This window comes from Excalfactoria chinensis, chromosome 1 (genome assembly GCF_039878825.1).
Source record: "Excalfactoria chinensis isolate bCotChi1 chromosome 1, bCotChi1.hap2, whole genome shotgun sequence".
Taxonomy (NCBI): domain Eukaryota; kingdom Metazoa; phylum Chordata; class Aves; order Galliformes; family Phasianidae; genus Excalfactoria; species Excalfactoria chinensis.
In genome coordinates this window covers 182,495,510-182,513,573 of record NC_092825.1, presented here as the reverse complement: position 1 = coordinate 182,513,573, position 18,064 = coordinate 182,495,510, and the positions used below count along the sequence as shown (strand labels likewise).

Here is an 18,064-nt window from a genome sequence, read left to right as displayed (position 1 = left end):
TGCAGGGATAACCTCGAAGGGATTCAGCTGTCCCCAGTTTTCCCCAGACAAAGGAGAGGAGGATGTTGGGCTCCGGTTCGGTCACACCATCCGGACCCAGGAGAGGGCGCAACGTCTTCAGGTTTGGAAAGGGCGAAAAAAAAAACCACTCCGGATTTCGGAGAGTGAACAAAAACCTTCGGATTATGGAGAGGACATCGGGTTCTTGGGTTTGAGGGGCTGTACACAGGGGGGTGGCGGGCTGCAGGTAGCACTGCTTGGCCTTGTGGTGGCCACCGACGTGGGGTTGACTATGGAAAGTTCTGCAAAACAATGCTACGGGATGTCCCAAAAATGGCAAAACTGCCCAGATTTTGCGTTTTCCCAGGAGCTCAGATGCCCCCAGGTCACTTTTGTGGGGTGGGCAATCAGACAGCGACCACCACGGAGTGCCTGGGAGAGCTCTGGGGACTCTGTGGGGACACTCCAGGCTTGGGGAAGGGTCACACAGGACACTGCAAAGAGGTCTGAGAGGTGGAAGTGCCAGCTCTGTGTGTGCTTGGGGCACTTGGAGCCCAACTGATGGGCTTCTGGTCTGCCTGGCCTTGGGGTCTGAAAGCTCCTTCCCAGCCAGATCAACAACATGGTGTTGATGTGATGGTGGTGGTGTAACCCTATAATGGTGGTGTTACCCTATAAAGCCACCAGGCCCAGAAGGCTACAGTGATGGGCACGGCAATTCCTGGGGGATGGAATGGAAGGGGACACTTGGAAACATCTCCTTCACTTGCAGCCGTAGGAGCAGCACCAAAAGCAGAGGAAACACAAAGCTCTTCCTTAAACCGCATCCCAAATGCCAGGGGACAGCATGGGGACACCCAGCCCTGAGAACAGCAGTGGAGGAAAGGGAGTGAAAGGCCGGCCCCCCTCCCACCTTCCCCCCCCCCCCCCGGGGGGCTCAGGGCGCTGCTGGAGGCATTGGGAAGGTTTCCGTGCCCGTGGGATGGAGAAAGCAGCATCCTTTCCGTGGTGTCACAGCAGAGCAAATCGGGGTTATCCCATTCATTTTCGTTTCCTCCTTGATAAACCCTTGGGAGATGGAGACCAGCGCCTGCAAAACACGGAGTTCTGGAAGAGTTTGGAGGCTGAAAAGCCACGAGAATATCGTTAAACAGGGCAGAGCGCTGCCAGGGCTCGTGGAAAGGCGGGGATGGGGCAATGTAGGAGGAATCCGGAGGGGGGGTGGGTAGGGAGGAGAAGGAGGGGGGGCGGAGGATGGAAGGAAAAGGGTCTCTTTTGCCTTCAGTCCCGACTTTGAACCTCCTGATGCGGTTTTCCCCGCAGAAAGCAAAACCAAAAAGTTGAGGGAGATGGAGAGGGAGGAGGGGATGGGGAGGGAGGAGGGATGCGGGGGGTGACGGCTCGGCCTGCTCTCCTTCTGCTGTTGCCAAAAAAAAAGAGAGAGAAGGGAGAGGGGGGGGGGGGAAAAAAAGGACAATCCGCAGCCCTGCAACCATCCCCCTCCGCAGGAGGAAACCACGCCTCTCGGGGAAAGTTTATTTGAATGCAACAAATAAAAAAGAAGGGGGTGAGGGAAGGGAAAAAAAAAAAGAGGGAGGGAGGAAAAAAAGCTGGAAAAAAAAGAGAGAGAGAGAAAACAAAGCGGGAGGGATGAAGGCCGGCGGCGGCCCGGAGGAGGAGCGGGGCCGGGCGGTGCCGGGGGGCAGCGGGGGGCGGGCGGAGGCGGCCCCGGGGGGGGCACACAATGGCGGAGGGGGGCAGCGGCCGGGGGGCATTGCAGGGCCGAATGCTGCCCGCCTCCTCCCCGCCTTCCTCCTCCTCCTTCTCGTTCCCGGCTAGGAAAGTTTCGCCGCCGCCGAACGCCGAATCGCCGGGCCGGGCGTTCCGCAGCCTGGCCCCATCGGTCCGTCAGCTTTCCCTTCGCTTCGCCGAGCCGGAGCCAGCACCGGGCCCGGCCCATGCCGGGACGCCGCCGCCGCCGCCGCCTCCTCCTCCTCCTCCTCTTCCTCCTCCTCTACCGCCTCGGGGGCCGGCGCTGAGCGCGGAGCCGCCGCCGCGCTGGCCCAGCGTCCCGGCGATGCGCAAACTCTTCGGAGAGAACGGACGGCGCTCCCCGGGATGCGGAGCCGGGAGCGGCTCCGGTCGGGCATCGCAGCCCCCTCCGCCTCCGCCCCGCAGCCGCGTCCCGCACCCCGCTCTGCGCGCTGCCCGCGGAGCTCCGCCGGGGCCCGGCCCGCATTCCTGGCATAGCTCAACCCACCCTCCTCCTCCTCCTTCCTCCTCTTCTTCTTCCTCCTCGTCCCGCAGCCTGGAGGAGCCGCGTCGGGGTGCGGAGGGCGAAGGGCGAAGCGCCCAACGTTTGGCCGAGAGGGACGGAGAGGCTCCGGGCAAAGCGGGGAGCAGGCAGCCCCTGGCCCCCGCCGGCCCCGTGGTAGCCCGCGTGGCCAAGGTGAACCTCCTGCCCTTCGGCAGCCCCGCCGGGAGCCGCTACGCCAGCAGCGAGACGCTGAAGGAAGAGGAGCAGCCGACGGGCTGCTGGGCGCTGCACGGAGGACGTCGATCACCCGCTTTGGGGCCGAGCGATGGGTTGGCGTGGGGACAACCCCAAATCCGAGCCCGGCCCAAGTTGCCTTCGGGCATGGCCAAGGTGAGTGCGGATTTGGGGAGCGATGCTCTACAGCTGGTGGGAGACCGCGCCGAGCACCGCAAGTCTTTATCCAACCCTGACATCGCCACCGAGACGTTGACGCTGCTCAGCTTCCTCAAGTCGGACCTGTCGGAGCTGAAGGTGAAGAAAAAAGGGGTGAGGATCGGTGAGGCCGCAGCCTGCGACGTCCCTACATCCAACCTTCGGGCCCGCAGCTCCACTCAGCCCTCCGGCCGCTGGGCACCGGGCGAGCGGCCCACGCTGAAGGACCTGACGGCCACGTTGCGTCGTGCCAAGTCCTTCACCTGCTCAGACAAGTCGGGGACGAGACGGCTCTTCCTGCAGAGCGCCATGAAGCAGAGCTCCTCCGAGCTCCTCCTGGCCTCTGCCAGCAGCCACGATGGCGGGAGGCTGGGGGATGATGAGGAGGCGCTGCCTGTGGTCATCCAGGATCAGTACATCCAGGAGGCCAGGCAGGTCTTTGAGAAGATCAACAGGATGGGCTCCCAGCAGGACTATGGCTTGACGGCTGAGCAGAAGGACAGTGGAGGTGTGGATGGAGCCGAGGAGGTGGCACCGATGGCAGGGATGGACGTGGCCCTTCGGGGGCAGCTGGTGAGCGTGCAGTGTTTGAAGAAAGTTGAGTTGGAGGAGAACGTCTCTTGCAGGAAGTCGATGGAGGAGCTGCTGGGTCACGAGTCGAGTGTGATGGATGAGGGTATTGTTACTGAGCCGGAGCTGGGGCCCACCAGGGTGGCCTTGGGGGACCTACATGAGACCTGGCAGCTGCACGACACCAATGTCAATGCCACTGAGCCACCTCCACCCCCAGCTCTGGCTGCAGAGGATGCTCTGCCCTGCAAGGCCCAGGCACCATCAGAGGCCCCAAACACGCCCAGCAGTTTGCGGCGCCGGCGGAAATTCCCCTCAGTGGGCACCAACGGGGTGGAAAGTGGCATAGGGGAGGGTCCCGGTGAGCCCTACCGCTCCCTGAGTGACCCCATGCCCCACCGGCGTTGTCCGGTGGCGGAGGAAGCAAAGAATTTCTCCGTTGACAGCAACCTGTTGGGTTCATTGAGCTCCAAGGGTGGCATCCCACAACCCTCGGCCATCGCATTGGCCGGGCATGCGGGAAGCGCAGGCAGCGACCTGTCCCTCTGCAGCGATGGGCTGCGAGATTACAGCAGCCTCATCCAGACCATCGTCAGCCAGCCTGGTGCCATGGATAAAGTCATCGACGAGAAGGGCAATGGGAAAACCATCAAGAAGAAGTCTCTGAGTGATCCCAGCCGCCGTGGCGAGTTGCCGGCGGGTGCCTTTGAGGGACCCAGCGAGGCCATCAGTGAGCTGGAGGGCAGCATCCCACCATCCAGCAGCGAGCCCATCCTTTCGGAGCAGAGAGCTGTACCCATCTGTCCCCAGGGTGTCGGACATGGTTATGGCTTTGACCCCAAGCTGGCCGAGGTGTTGTCACCACGCGGCGCCCGCCGGAGCTCCAAGAAGCGCAGCAGTCGCGTGTCCCACCAGGAGAACCAGGTGGTGCCCACCGCCATGGCCAGAGCCCGCCCGGCCACCAAGCACGTGCGGCACACCAGCGAACCTGCCACCTTCATCCCCATCACGGTCCCCGAGCCACACGCTGGCCACCATGCCCAGCACCCCACACTGGAGTCCACTCATCCCCCTGTCAAGTCCTTCCCTGCCCTACAGCCGCCATCACTGGAGGATGTCACCAAGCGTTACATGCTGGCCCTCAACTCCAGTGACACGTCCCCCGGCCCCGGGGATGGGTCCCGCTCCTCACCTGTGACACCCACTGCCCCGGAACCTGCCAGGTGCCCACGGCAGCCTGACCCCAGGAGCAAACCCCAGGTGGTAAGTGCCCACTTTGCCCAAAATTCCTGCATTCGGTGACATGTGAGATGTTTTGGGGTCCCCTCTCCATCGCGTGTCTCTCTTTGGGACCAAAGTCTTCTCACTGACATGGGGAAGTGCTGTGGGATGGCCAAGAGTTGGGTCTGGCCTTTCCTGGAGAGATGTTGGTCCTGGGGTGGACAGGTTTTCAGAACAGCTCCCCAAGTAGGTGATTTTGGGGTGGAAACAATTCCCAAGCAGGTGATTTTGGGGTGAGAACCAAGTGATCTCAGGCTCAAACAGCATCAAAAGGCCATGGAAGGCAGTTTTACCCTCATGCTACATCTCCCAGCAGTAGGGTCCCCGCAAATGAGTGTGCTCTTGGCCAGCAGTGGGTGATTTTGTGCCTGAAATGCTGAATCGAAAGTTGCATTTTTCACTTGGCAAAGGGCTTGAATTGCCTTTTTGATCGTTATTTCTGCTGTTCTGCCCCATTGAGCAAACCTGCGCTTTCCACCCCAAAAATGCCTTGCAATTGCTCTGCATGGGAACGTGCTGAGCACAGCTTTTGCACTAAAACTTTGCAACTTGAGGCTCACTGGTGACTGTGCTGAATTACAGCTTTACACAGAAATGTTCATTTCTAAGGATAAGGGGAAAAAGTGGGGAGGGGAAAAAAGCGATTGTACATGCTGCAATGTAAGAGTTTAACCCCGTTTATTAGGGGCTCTGAGATATGGGTTTTTGGACACGAGAGCATGGATAGGGAACACAAAGATGCTGGAAAAGTGATGCCGCGCTTGCAAGCACCGCCACCTCCTACACCCATTGGGCTTTTAATAACTCAGCACGAGTCCTCGTGGGCTGAAATCCCCACACGGCACCGGGGCGAAGCCCAGAAATACCCGAGCCCCATTTGGGTGGCAATTTATTGCAGTGAGAGGATGGGCTGTACAATTGCTTGCAAAGCCTCCAGCAGCCAAGTGAGGAGTGCACAGGCAGCATAAACCTCACGGTCCAGGCTGAGATGTGTGTGAATATAACAAAACTCACTTTTTTCCCCCATTTTCCTCCCTGAGCATCCCCAGGCTGAATGCTTGGGTTCCCACTGGGTTGTTTTGGAGTTCCCTTTGAGTTCCCACTGGGTTTTGTTGGGGTTCCCTTTGGGTTCCCACTGGGTTGTGTTGGAGCATCCTTTGGGTTCTTGTTTCCTTTGAGTTTCCATTGGGTTGTGTTGGAATTTCCTTTGGGTTCCCCTTGGGTTTAGCTGGAGTGTCCTTTGGATTCCCATTGGATTCCTATTGGAGTTCCCTCTGGGTTCCCATTGGATTTTATTAGGGTTTCTTTGGGGTTCCCATTGGGTTTTGTCGGCGTGTCCTCTGGGTTCCCACTGAGTTGTGTTGCTGTTCCTTCTGGGTTCCCACTGGGTTTTGTTGGAGATCCCTTTGGATACTCTTTGAAGTTTCCTTTGGGTTCCCATTGGGTTTTGCTGGAGTTCCCATTGGGTTCCCACTGGGTTTTGTTGGAACTCCCCATCCAAGCACCTGTGTTGTTCCAGTGTCACATGTACCTCGTTGGCACACTCCAGGGCTGCAGTAAAGGACAGGGAATCCCCCTCTTGGACACATCATGTCTTGGGTTGGGAGGGACCTTAAAGATCATCTGTTTCCAGCAATACCCTGGCATCTTCCTGGTAAATCCAATGGATTTTCTATTAGATGGCTGCCATATCCCCATGATGTCAGGGTTGGAGGGCTCTCCACAGCCCCCCTGGTATGGGGGGCAGCAGGACCCCCATCCAGGGACACAGGATTTGCTGAACCTTCAGCCATTCCATGAATCCATCCTCGCTCCTGCGTTGGGTTGGAGCTGCAGCACCGGCTTTGATCCATGCCCTTGGGCGAGGGAGGCTGCCTTACTGTTATCAGCACCCATTTTCTGCTCAATCCACCTCTTTCCTTGCTCTGCGCTCACCGATTCCCCACCTCCCTTCTCCCTGCAACTGAGAATGAGAACATAAATCCTCCTTGCTGAGTTCCCAACACCCGTGGCCAGGTGGGTGCTGGGTGCTGCGTCACGTCCCACCCCGCAGATGGGTGCGGGTGGTGGCAGGTTGGGTTCTTTTCCCAGCCCCAGGCTGCAGGAATAGCAGCTCACAGCTGCGACGTGCCCTGCTTCCCGCGTGGTTGTTTGCTCTAAATAATGTATGGATCATGTTAGTGCTGATTCGGTTGACGCCTCCAGGGTGATTGGGAGGGAAGAGGAGATGGAGGGGGGAGGATAATGGTGTCGCCATGGCATTGGTGGGAGAGGGGACCCCAGCACCGTGCTCTTTGGGAATTGGGTTGGGGTGAGTTTTGCTGTGTTTTTGGATGGTGTTGGTATAGACCAAGCGCTCACCTCCTTCTGATGCATCTACAGGGTGAGGGTCTGGTCTGTAATAATTGTTGGGGAATAAATAATGGTTGCAAGAGACCTCATGATCATGGGGTGAGAAGTGCTGTAGGAGCACCAAGCATTGCAGTTCCCAACCAGGAGCATCCAGGCCAATCTGGGACTCATTTGGAGCAGATTCTACCCCAGCCAACCCACTCCAGCACCGGTTGCTGGCAACTAGGATCCCGGTTTGGCTCAGCATCACCTTGAGGCCGTGGGGCCAGTGGTGCTCACCTTGTTCGAACCCAACACCATGGGGGCAAATTTTGCCTTTTAAGGCCAACACTGCAGCCGTATCTTTGAATCTCCGAGCCTCTTTGAGCTGCAAAGAACTTAAAGCAGCATTTTATTTCCCTTTGATTTATTAGAGGGCGGCGCTGGGATGTTTTATTTCAGATGGCACCGACTGTGGACAGGGGGGGTGAGGGGGAACCACGTTGCTTTCATTGTAGGGCGCAGCACCAAGGGCTGGATGTAACCTGGGACCTCCAGGGTAGAAATCGTCCTCATCTTCCATTTATTTTGTCTTGATTTCTCTCCCCTTCGGCTCAGGCTGCTCCTCCGCTCCATTCCATTGTCATTCCTCCACGGGGGCTTTTGCTCTTCCAAAATGGTTCTGCATCACAGCATCTGTCTGTCCTTCTGTCCATGAAGTAATGCAGGGGTCTGGTGTTCTCACAGTGCGCTTCCCCAGGGAAACGTTCCTCCTTTCGCAGCTCTGCCTCATCCTGATTCATTATGAGCTGCCTTTCATTCACCCAGCACAGCTGTCCAAGGGCTGTTTTGAGCCCAAGCTGCAATCCCATCGGAGGTGAGGACTTCTGCTCCACCATTCCCAGCACCACCAAGGATTTACTTTCATACTTTGCATTTTTTACCCAAATCTATTTGGCGTGCACGGAGAACAGAGATCCAAAACCCTGAGCAAAACACAGTGCCCAAATCCTCAGTATGGCAGAACCCCAACCCAGCCCCAAGGATCCCCCATTTTCTCACTGCCCCAGTGCCTGCTGGGCTGTGTGTGCTGGCGGGTGGCTGCAACGTGATGTTCTGTAACTGTTTGTCCTGGGCTCCTTCCAGCAGTTCTCTATGGGGCCGAGGAGTCCCTGGTGCCGGAGAGCTTCAAACCCATGCACCGGGTTTTTATATTTGCCCATGCATCCCACAGCAAAACCCTTTTGCAGCGCAGAGTCTGCAGGGAGAAGCGACGCTTTGGAGGCAGCAGGGTAAAAAATGCATAATAAATATAAGGAAAAATGAGATTTCCTGGCAACAGCATCCCAAAAGCAGATGGGATGGGGGGCACATGTGCTCCCTGGCGGGATGGAAGATCAGGTATGTGCGCTGCCATGTGCTGTTTGTTGACTTAGTAGCAGTTGGACCCAATGGGAAAATATTGACTTAAACGCAGCACCTCGTAGGATAGGATGTGTCATGGGAACACAGGTCTAGTGCAGCCTTCCCCCCACCTGGTGCTGCCCAGCAGGGACACATGAGGAAAGCTCTTTTGGGATGGAGGGAGGAGGAAAAAGGGATTTCCTCTCCCTCTCCCCCCGAAAAGTGGGGTTGCATTGGGGGGTACGTGGTGGGACCGGGGCGTGCAGCATCCTTTGTCCTCACGCCACCCCTCTGCTCCCTTCTCACCCATCTCCATAGGAACCACATTTTGGGCCATGGTTGGGAGTTTTCTCCTTTTTTTTTCTTGCTGTTGCTGCAGGTCTATAATTACATGGATGAGGCGGGGGAATCTCAGCTTTTCTCCCCCAGGAGATATTTTGGGTGCTCTGCTTTTGGATTCTCTTTGTGCCATCAGGCACAGCCCATGGGGACACCGGCCCTGGGAGGGGACATCAGCTCACCCTGCACCCTAACAGAGGGGAAAGCACCAATTTGGGGTCTGGGGGAAGCACACTCCAGCAGAGGTGATGGATGGCTGTTGCAGGGGTGCATAAGGAGATACACGGGGCAGGGCTGCACCATCACTGTGCATGCAAGCACATGGATGAGCTTTACATAAAGACTACTCTGCAGTTCTGGGCAGCCTGCCTGCTCCCTGCCTGCATGGAGCTTCATGCCTGGGCTTTTCCATGTAAAATCCCATACAGCAAAAGCATTTTGTTGGCTTCTCCAGCTCTTTTCCAGGCAGTCATCACCTACCCTCAAAGCTCTGGTTTGGGAAACATGGGCTCAGTCCATTGATTTCCAATCTGTTGCCACAGGGAATCTAACAGCTTGGGAGATTTGCATACGCATCATTGATACCTGACAGCCAAATTCAGCAGAGACTCAGGGGTTCCCAGGTCTTATTTCTGCAGTTATGTTGGTGTCCAGCAGACTCTTTGCGCATCCTTAGTGTCTTGTGTCCTATCTGCAGGGAGACTTCCTTCCTTCCTCCCTTCCTTTCTTCTTTCCTCCCCTCCGCTCACACAACCACCCATCTCCATAAATCTCCATCCACCTGTCTCCATTGATTTCCATACATCCATGCATCCATCCATCTCCATCCATCCATCCATCCATCCATGCATTCATCTCCATCCATACACCCATCCATCCATCCATCCATCCATCCTCCCATCCACCCACCCACCCATCCAGCATCCATCCACCTTTCTCCATCCATCTCCATCCATCCAGACATCTAAATTTCTCCATCCATCCATCCATCCATCCATCCATCCATCCATCCATCCATCCATCCATCCATCCATCTCCACCTTCCACTTCCATCCTTCTCTATCCATCCATCCATCCATCCATCCATCCATCCATCCATACATCCATCCATACATCCATACATCCATACATCCATACATCCATACATCCATTTCTAACCTCACATCTCCATCATAGAATCATAGAATATCCCATTCTGAAAGGGACCCATGAGGATCATTGAGTCCAGCTCCTGTTCCACTGCTACCCCAGGTTCTTCTTACACCTTAACCAGTGAACCTAATTCAATAAGATGGTAGAGTTTATTTTTTATAAAAGATAAAATATAAAAGATAATTTCTTGGCCTTCCCATCAGTTTTCCAAAGTCCATATTAAACTGATAGGAATCTACTGACTGAAAAAGGTGGAGGACCTGTAATTCACCAGTATGCATCACTTACAGTGGCACCATCTCCACTGCATTTCCAGACCTCAAAGACAACAGGAAGCAGGACCTGGAAATTGTGCACTACTTATAAGTGTCTGCAGAGAGCAATGTGTCCCCAAGGCTGCCAGTACTGTAAGAGAGAAGAAATGTTAAGCCTCCATCCTTATGCAGTCATCCTTCTCTGTCCATCTGTCCATGTCCAACCATCTCCATCCATCTCCATCCATCTCCATTCATCCACCAATCCATCCATCTCCGTCTTTATCTGTCCACCTATCCATTCATCCATTTCCATCCACCTTTTTTCATCCTTATGCAGTCATCCTTCTCTGTCCATCTGTCCATCCATCTCCATCCATCTCCATCCTTATCCATCCATCCTTATCCATCCATCCATCCATCCATCCATCCATCCATCTCTATCCTTATCCATCCATCCATCTCTCCATCTCCATCCTTATCCATCCATCCATTCATCCATCTCTATCCATCTATCCATCTCCATCTCCATTCATCCACCCATCTCCTTCTTTATCCATCCATCCACTTGTCCGTCCATCCATCCATCCATCCATCCATCCATCCATCCATCCATCCATCCATCCATCTCCATCCACCTTTTCCCACCCACCCATTCATCCTCCCACTCATCTATCCATCCATCCATCCACCCATCCCCATCCACCCACCTCCAGCACCCACTCCCAGACCCACTGGCCCCACAGATTTGGTTTGCAGAACATACATGGTCCATCTTCCAGAACATCTGATCCTGAAGGCATCAAATCCACATTTGCGCAGCCTGAACCCACTGAACTGAGCGCTCTGTGATTTGCACCGTGGTTCTTCCAGGCCAGGATGTGTCCATAGGGGAACACTGGCTGCTTCCACCCCCTTTCCCCACGCGGCTCTTTTTAAAGCTCTGATGTTTGGTCCCGTTGGGGCTGTTTCTCCAGGCTCTCTCGGTTTCCATGGCGAGGATGGGTGAGGAATTTCAAAGGGAAAGGCTCCAGTAAATGAACTCTCTCTATAAATAGCATGTTTGCTTTTCGGTCTTTGGGAACCGCGGGCTGGCCAATAGGAGGGAGAGTGAAAATCAGCATCTGGGTAAAAATATTCCAGCAACTCGAGCTTCTCGCAAACTCCTGTTGGTCTGTGCTGGAGGAGAGGGCCCAGAGCTGCACACCTTCAGGCTCCAGCCCCAGTCTCCCAGTCCCTGCCCACACAAGCCACTGGGACCAGTTGTTCCATGGTGGTGGCTGTGGCCATTGGTAACCCTGGACTGTGTCCCCCCCAGCTGCCGTATATTGATAGGCACACTTAAGTATGCCTATAATCCCTATAATTTGAGGGCTGGGGGTGCCGCTGAGTGCACCAGGCTGGTGACACCACTCCATCCTAACACGTCCCCAACCCCTTGTGTGTTGGTGCTTGTCCCTTTTTGGAAGCCAGGAGTGTCTGTATGCCACCAGTCATCTCAGTGGTGACATCCAGACCACCAGTGGACACCACAAGGACTTTGCATCGTCCCTTTCTGTGGAACTAGAGGTGATTAATGCCACCAGCCACCCCAGCGGTGCCATCAAGGCCATCATTGGACCCCACAAGAACTTGGCACTGGGGCAGGGATGTGCTGGAGGAAGGCACATCTGAGGTGCTGCATGGTGACATCACTCAATGAGTGCCTTCTGGAGGACACATGGGACCCAATGGGAGGATGGCAGTGGTACCAACGTGGGGACATCAGCATTGCATGAGCAGGACTGGTTAATATTTCCCTGGCAGGGCCGCAGGGTTGCTATTTGTGACTGCACGTTCCCTGGCCCGCTGGTACTCTCCAAAGAAAACAAGCAGGGAGTTGTTTGCATGGGAAGATTGGCATCTCCCAACCCGGGATATGGTTTCCTGCTTTTTTTAGCTGGGGTAGCAGGAGACTCGCCGGCTTGCCCTGATTTGGCATACTTCTCCTTTCTTTTTTTACGGGTTTTATCCTGACCCCACGGCAGAAATCCTGTCACTATTGGTAGCAGACCGCACTGCAGGAGCCGGTGCCGCACGGGGACACGCAACATTGCTTTTCCATCTCACTTCTGGTTGCCCAAAGCCCTGCTGCAATGGGATATAGATGGCTCAGAGCTTCGGTCACCAGAGACGGGGGTCACCCCTCTGCCACCCGCACCCGCCGCAGGTCAGTAGGTGCCAAAATGCCCTTTTCTCACCCCAGTGTGACAGTGATGTTGTGCGGATGGTGCCACCTCTCGCCTTGATGTGATGCGCCATGGTCGTTTCTGTGCGCCCCCCCCAATTGCTCCTTGTTGCCCTGTCTGTGGCCGTGCTGGATGAGGGGACCTGCTGTGGGGCCGGGATGGCTGTGGGGTGCAGGCAGTGCTGGGGATTGGTTCCATTGAGGGCTTCTCCTGGTGGTTTCCAAGGGCATGGTCAGGGCAGGGTGGCCATGCACAAGGCTGGGATAGGGGCATGGCATGGTCTTCTTGGGGCTCCTGGGTGCCCATTTACCTCCTGGGTGTCCCTAGGTACCCAGGTGTCTCTTGGTTCGTGGATGTCCATGGATGTCTTGGGTGTCAGCTCCTTGGTGACCGTGAGGTCTTTGGTGTCCAGCAGTTCCTGGGTCCTGATGGATTCCTGGGTGCTCTTAGACTCCTGGGTGGCTCCTGGGTGCCCATCAGCTCCTGAATGCCTGAGGGACTCCTGGTATCCCTTTGGTCCTGGACTCCTCCAGGTTCCTGGGTGCCCATAAGTTTCTGGTGTCCTTTGACTCCTGGCTGCCTCTTGGCTCTTGGTGTCCATGAGCTCCTGGGTGGCTCTTCAGTGTTTTTCAGTTAGTTCCTGGTTTCTCATGGACTCTTTGGTGGCTCCTGGGTGTCCATCAGCTCCTGGTGTCCATTGGCTCCTTGGTGGCTCTTGGCTCTTGGCTGTCTATAACCTTGTGCATGCCCATGAATTCCTTGGGTGACTCCTGGGTGCCCATCAGCTCCTCAATGTCACCAGCTCCATCAGATTCCAAGTTCCCAACAGCTCCAGGGCACATCAGATCACCTCCACTGCCACTGACTCCTGGTGCCCATTACCACCTGGGTGCGTGTGAACTCCTAGGTGTCTTTTGGTGTCTGTCAACTCTTGAGTAGTCATCAACTCTTGGGTGTCCTTTAGGTCTTGGGTGCCTGTAGTTCCTTGTTCCCCTGGATTTCGGAGTCCCCATGGAGTTCTAGATGTCCTTTGGCTCTTGGGTGCCCATCAGCATCAAGGTGCATGTGGATTCCTGGAGTTCCACAGACCCCTGGGGACCCACAGATTCCTGGTGTCCACCATCTCATGGAGCCCATCACACCCTGGGTGCCATCAGGTCTTCTTGGGTACCCCCTTTTTGCTTCCCTCCTCCTCTCCATGCCCAATGCCCTATAGGACCAGGCACCCAACCACCTCCTGTCCACGTGTGCTAGCACTAAGAGACAGGGACAGGACCTGCAGATGTCCACACACCGCTCTGGTGGGATTGCAGCAGGGCAAGGATGGAAGATGCTTGTGCAGTCCCAGGACTGGGTGAGCACCCACTGGGCTCCGTTTGTGGGTTGGATGCAGCAGAAAGGATGGGGGCTGTGTTGCTGTGGTCTGACCTAAGCATCTGGAAAGCAGTGCTCTCAGGCTCTGACCTGCGTGACTAAAACTTGAGCGAAAAAAAAAAAAAAAAAAGAAACAGAAAAAAGAAAACAAAACCCTTCCATATTTGGTGAAAGCTGCTCTGGGGCCTGGCGGCCCACATCCCCCATGGCAAGCTTAACATTCTGAGTGCACTGAGTTTTCTAAGGGCTCGGCATGAGCAAGGGAAGAGTTCTGGGGGTGTGAATAGGGATGGGCATTGCAGGAGGATGGCGTGGGGTGATGCTTGGATTTGGAGATAGAGTATGGGTACTGCATGGAACAATGCGCTGGGGTCCATCGCGGCCCCAAACGGTGGTGGTGGTACTGCTAGAGGAGGAGGGAAACCCCTCACAGAGCCCTCCTGGTGCAACCTGCGGCCCTGATTTCAATTAAAACCACGTGGGCAGAGCCCTGCTGCCCCGCTGCATGCTTGGCTGATGAGTTTTTGCCTCTCCGGGAAATGAGCCTCCCTCCTGCCCCCGTCCCCATCACAGCCGCGTGCCTGGCGGTGCTGCTCACCGGGACAGCACGGGGTACCCGGCACCGCTTCTTTGCATCCTGGAAACATTGCTTCATCAGCTCCATCTTTAAAAATTGAATTAAAACAAAACAAAACAAAAAAACCAAAAACCCACCAGAATCTGGCTTTTTTTTTTTTTTTCTCACACTTTAAAAGCAGAATTGCAGCCAGGCCGTGTCCTCCTGGGATGAATCACCACAACCGAGCAGTCAAAGAAGGGAAAGATGAGCTGAGCCGTCCCATCCCCTCCTCCTCCTCCATCCCTCCTCCTTCTCCCGGACGTTGGCTTTCTCCTTGGGAGCATCCCTGCACCAAAGCGGCTCTCCTCGGAGCCTGGGAAAAAGCACGGCTGAGGCAAAAGCAAACATCTCCATCCCGAGGGCTGTGAATAAACACCGGGGTATTATTAGTAACCGGAGCAGAGCTTGAAGCAGGACTGCTGATTTATGCTCGTATTTCCTTTAAAGAAGTTACACTCTGGAAAGGGGTTGGGATGGTTCTTACCCGTGGGAGAACAGCGAGTGGCTGGCTGGTTGGATGGGTAGCCACCAGCATCCTGCCTTGGCACAGCCCCTCTTCTTCTGCTGTTGTTTGGCAGGAAAACACACCATGCATGAGTGGTACCCAGGGATGGAGGTGGTTTGTACCAGACGTGGTGGAGATTGATACCCAGGGATGGATGGGTTGGGACCAGGGATGGTGGACATTGGTGTCCAGGGGTGGAAGTGGCCAGTATAGGGAGGTGGTGGTGAATGGCATCCAGGGGTGGAGGTGGCCAGTGCAATGGATGATGGAGGTTGCCAAGAATGGAGGTGGCCAATACCAGGAGTGGTGGAGATCAGCACCCAGGGATAGATGTATCTGGACTAGGGGTAGTAGAGATTGGTATTCAGGCATGGAGATGGCCAGTGCCAGGGATGGTGGAGATTGGTACCCAGGGATGGAGGTGGACAGTGTCATGGATGGTGGAGACTGGCAGGAATGGAGGTGAGCAATACCAAGAATGGTGGAGGTTGACACCAAGGGTGGATGTATCAGGACCCGGGATGGTAGAGACTGGCAACCAGGAATGGAGGTGAGCAATACCAGGAATGGTGGATATCAGCACCAGGGGACAGATGTGTCAGGATCAGGGATGGTACAGATTGGTATTCAGGCATGGAGGTGGCCAAGACCAGTAATGGTGGAGGTTGGCATCAAGGGATGGATGTATGAGAACCAGGGATGGTAGAAATTGGCACCTGGGAAAGGAGGTGGTCGATACCATGGATGGTGGAGATTGGTGCCCAAGGATGAAAGTGGCCAGATTCAGGGATGATGGAGATGGGCACTGCACAAAAATGGCTGTTCCCAGCTCCATCCCCAGGCCAGAGGCAGCCACGCTGGGACAGCTTGCAGGCAGACAGACTTCAGGGCACTGGGGACGAGTAACGTGGGAAGGGAGCCAAGAGCTGCACGCCGCCTCTGCCGGTGGGAAATTCATCCCGAGGCAAAGGGCCAGAGAAGGGCTGGGCTGGGTGGATGGGCTTGCCTTGAAAGCTATACGAACTCCAATCAAACCTTCTGGTTCAAAGAGGAGGGAATGTGATTTTTCTGAGCGATTTTATTTTTTCCTGCCAGAAACCGAGCAATTGAGGAAATAGGGAATTGGATGTAATAGCATCATCCGAGCTATTTAGGTTTCACGTCAGCCACATCACAGCAAACCGCCAGCCCTATAAACGGCTCGTTTCATTAACCTCAAACCTTCCTCCAGAAACCCCTCCTCCGGCCCTCGAGTCATCCTGAGAAAGTGCAGGGAGAAAGGAGCGCTCGGCTGGGAAAGCAGCGAGGGGTCAGAGTGCAGCTTGGGATAGGGATGGCCGCGTCACGTTCCCAGCGGTGGTTGAAGTTCCCCAAAGGTGATAAATTCTCTGTTATCTGGTGTAGATAATTTGTAGATTTGGGGTCATTTTTGCCCCAAAACGGGGGCTTCTTGTGTGCAGAGGATGGAGCATCTTGCAACGTGCGAGCAAGCTTACTGCACCGGGGAGATGCTGCCAGAAACCAATTATTTAGCTGGAAATGGCTCTGTCTTCTTTCTGTGCCCTTTTCTCCCTATTTTGGGACAAATAAAGCATTAAAGCTGTTCATCCAGCCCTTCACATTGGGCATCCCATACACTGCATCCTACCCAGCGTAGGGGACTGTCCCCAAAGGCAGTGGCTCTCGTTATGTCCCAGCTCCCTCTAGTGGGATCTGCCCTGGGGAGAGCAGAATTCCCAGTTCCTATCCCAGTTCCCACCAGTTCCTTGCACAGTGGGACTTGGGAGGAGGAGAGACCCTGAGATGGGTACAGCTTGGCTCCGGTTTTGCTTTTCCTTCAAGAATTCCCACATTATTTGCAGGATGTCAGGAGCTGGTGGCTGGGGACAAGCTGTAAACGAGGAAAAGCAACTTGTGTGTGCGTGCCTGATTTTATTCTTAACCATTTTAGCACATGCTTGAGGGGGTGGGAAGAAAACTGCATCTCTCAACGCAGGGCTTGCTCCTCCTGCAGGACGAGCTTCGGAGCTGCAAACCCTGCTCCAAAAATGATCCCAAATGCTCTACCTAAAGCAGGGCTTTTTGCCCCCCTCAAGAAAGAGTGGGGTGCAAAGGCAGTGATGGTTGCACTGCAGCTGGATGCTGACACCCACCCTTCATGTCCCAGTTCCTGCACGCACTGATGTGTGCACAGTCTCAGCCTTATGGGGATGGGATAAGGGTCAGGCTGACACAATAGGGACCATTTCCAGCCCCTATACAGCCCAATGCAGCTCCCTTTCTCCTAAAATCTCCTTAAAATAAAGAAGTAAAAAATAAAAACAATTGGAGGACTTTCTTGCCTATTATGCAACGCAAAGGCCCCCAACAATGCCCAAGCTCACAACATCATCCATCCTTGACATCCATCAAGGAACGACTGGATGTTGTACTGAGGGACATGGTTTAGTGGGAGCTGTTGGAGATAGGTGAAGGGTTGGACTGGATGATCTTTTAGGTCTTTTCCAACCTTGGTGATTCTATGATCCCTTGCTGTGGACATTGAGCACCGTGGTGCCCAGCTCTGCATTTATATCAATATTTGGAAATCGGTGTTTTGGGGATGAATTAAAGCCTGGAGATGGATGGGGACGTGGCTGTTGCTGGCCAAAGTTGTGCTGCTCCAAAGGGATTATATGCTAGAAGGCGCCGTAGCTGCTGGGTTTGGGGGTGGTACTTGCAGGGCCCCATTGCTCTGAGCTGTGGACCCGTTTGAACCCCATTGCATGACAGGGCTGTATAGGGGTTGGAAATGGACTCTGGGATTCTGCTCCCTGCAGGGTAGGGTTGGGATTGCTATTGCAGGAGAGGAAAGGGGAAAGCCAAGGGGGGGGGAAGCCATCAGTTTTCCTAGTGGGATTTGGGGTTGAGGGGACGGAGAACCCGCGGATCGATGGCGTCGGGTGCCAGAATTACAAATAAAGCTCATCCGAGAGGAAGTCTCAAGGTGTTTACAAAGAGCCTCTCTAAAAATAGCCCGCTCATATTTTAGCCCTCCCTAAAAATAGGCTGCGCTGCTCGAGTGGCCCAAACACTCCCAGGAATTTCCTGTGGGCTGCGGGCCGCGCGCAGGGGGGTCCGGGCTGGGCAGTGGCGCGTCAGCTTTCCCTCCCCTTCTGACAGTGAGAAAAGCTTTGGGTGCTGTAGGGTTCGGCCCTGCTGCCTCACTTGGCCTTTTCTCCATCCCTCCTCCCTCTTTTTAAAGCTCTCAGGGCGCTGCCGTAGGAGCTCAACCCTAACAGTAGACGCTGGAGAATCCACTCGCGGCGCCACCGTGGG

The 18,064-nt window shown here is 55.1% G+C and overlaps 1 protein-coding gene across 1 annotated transcript in view; it reads left to right on the top strand.

The window, feature by feature from the left end:
• Positions 1-1,729: 1,729 nt before the first annotated feature.
• The window catches only part of ARHGEF17 (Rho guanine nucleotide exchange factor 17), a 34,998-nt gene continuing 18,663 nt past the window's right edge, over positions 1,730-18,064 (top strand). The window contains exon 1 of the mRNA XM_072327031.1: positions 1,730-4,522. Coding sequence (XP_072183132.1) covers positions 1,745-4,522 — 2,778 coding nt within the window. The 5' untranslated portion in view covers positions 1,730-1,744. The remainder of the gene's footprint in view (positions 4,523-18,064) is intronic.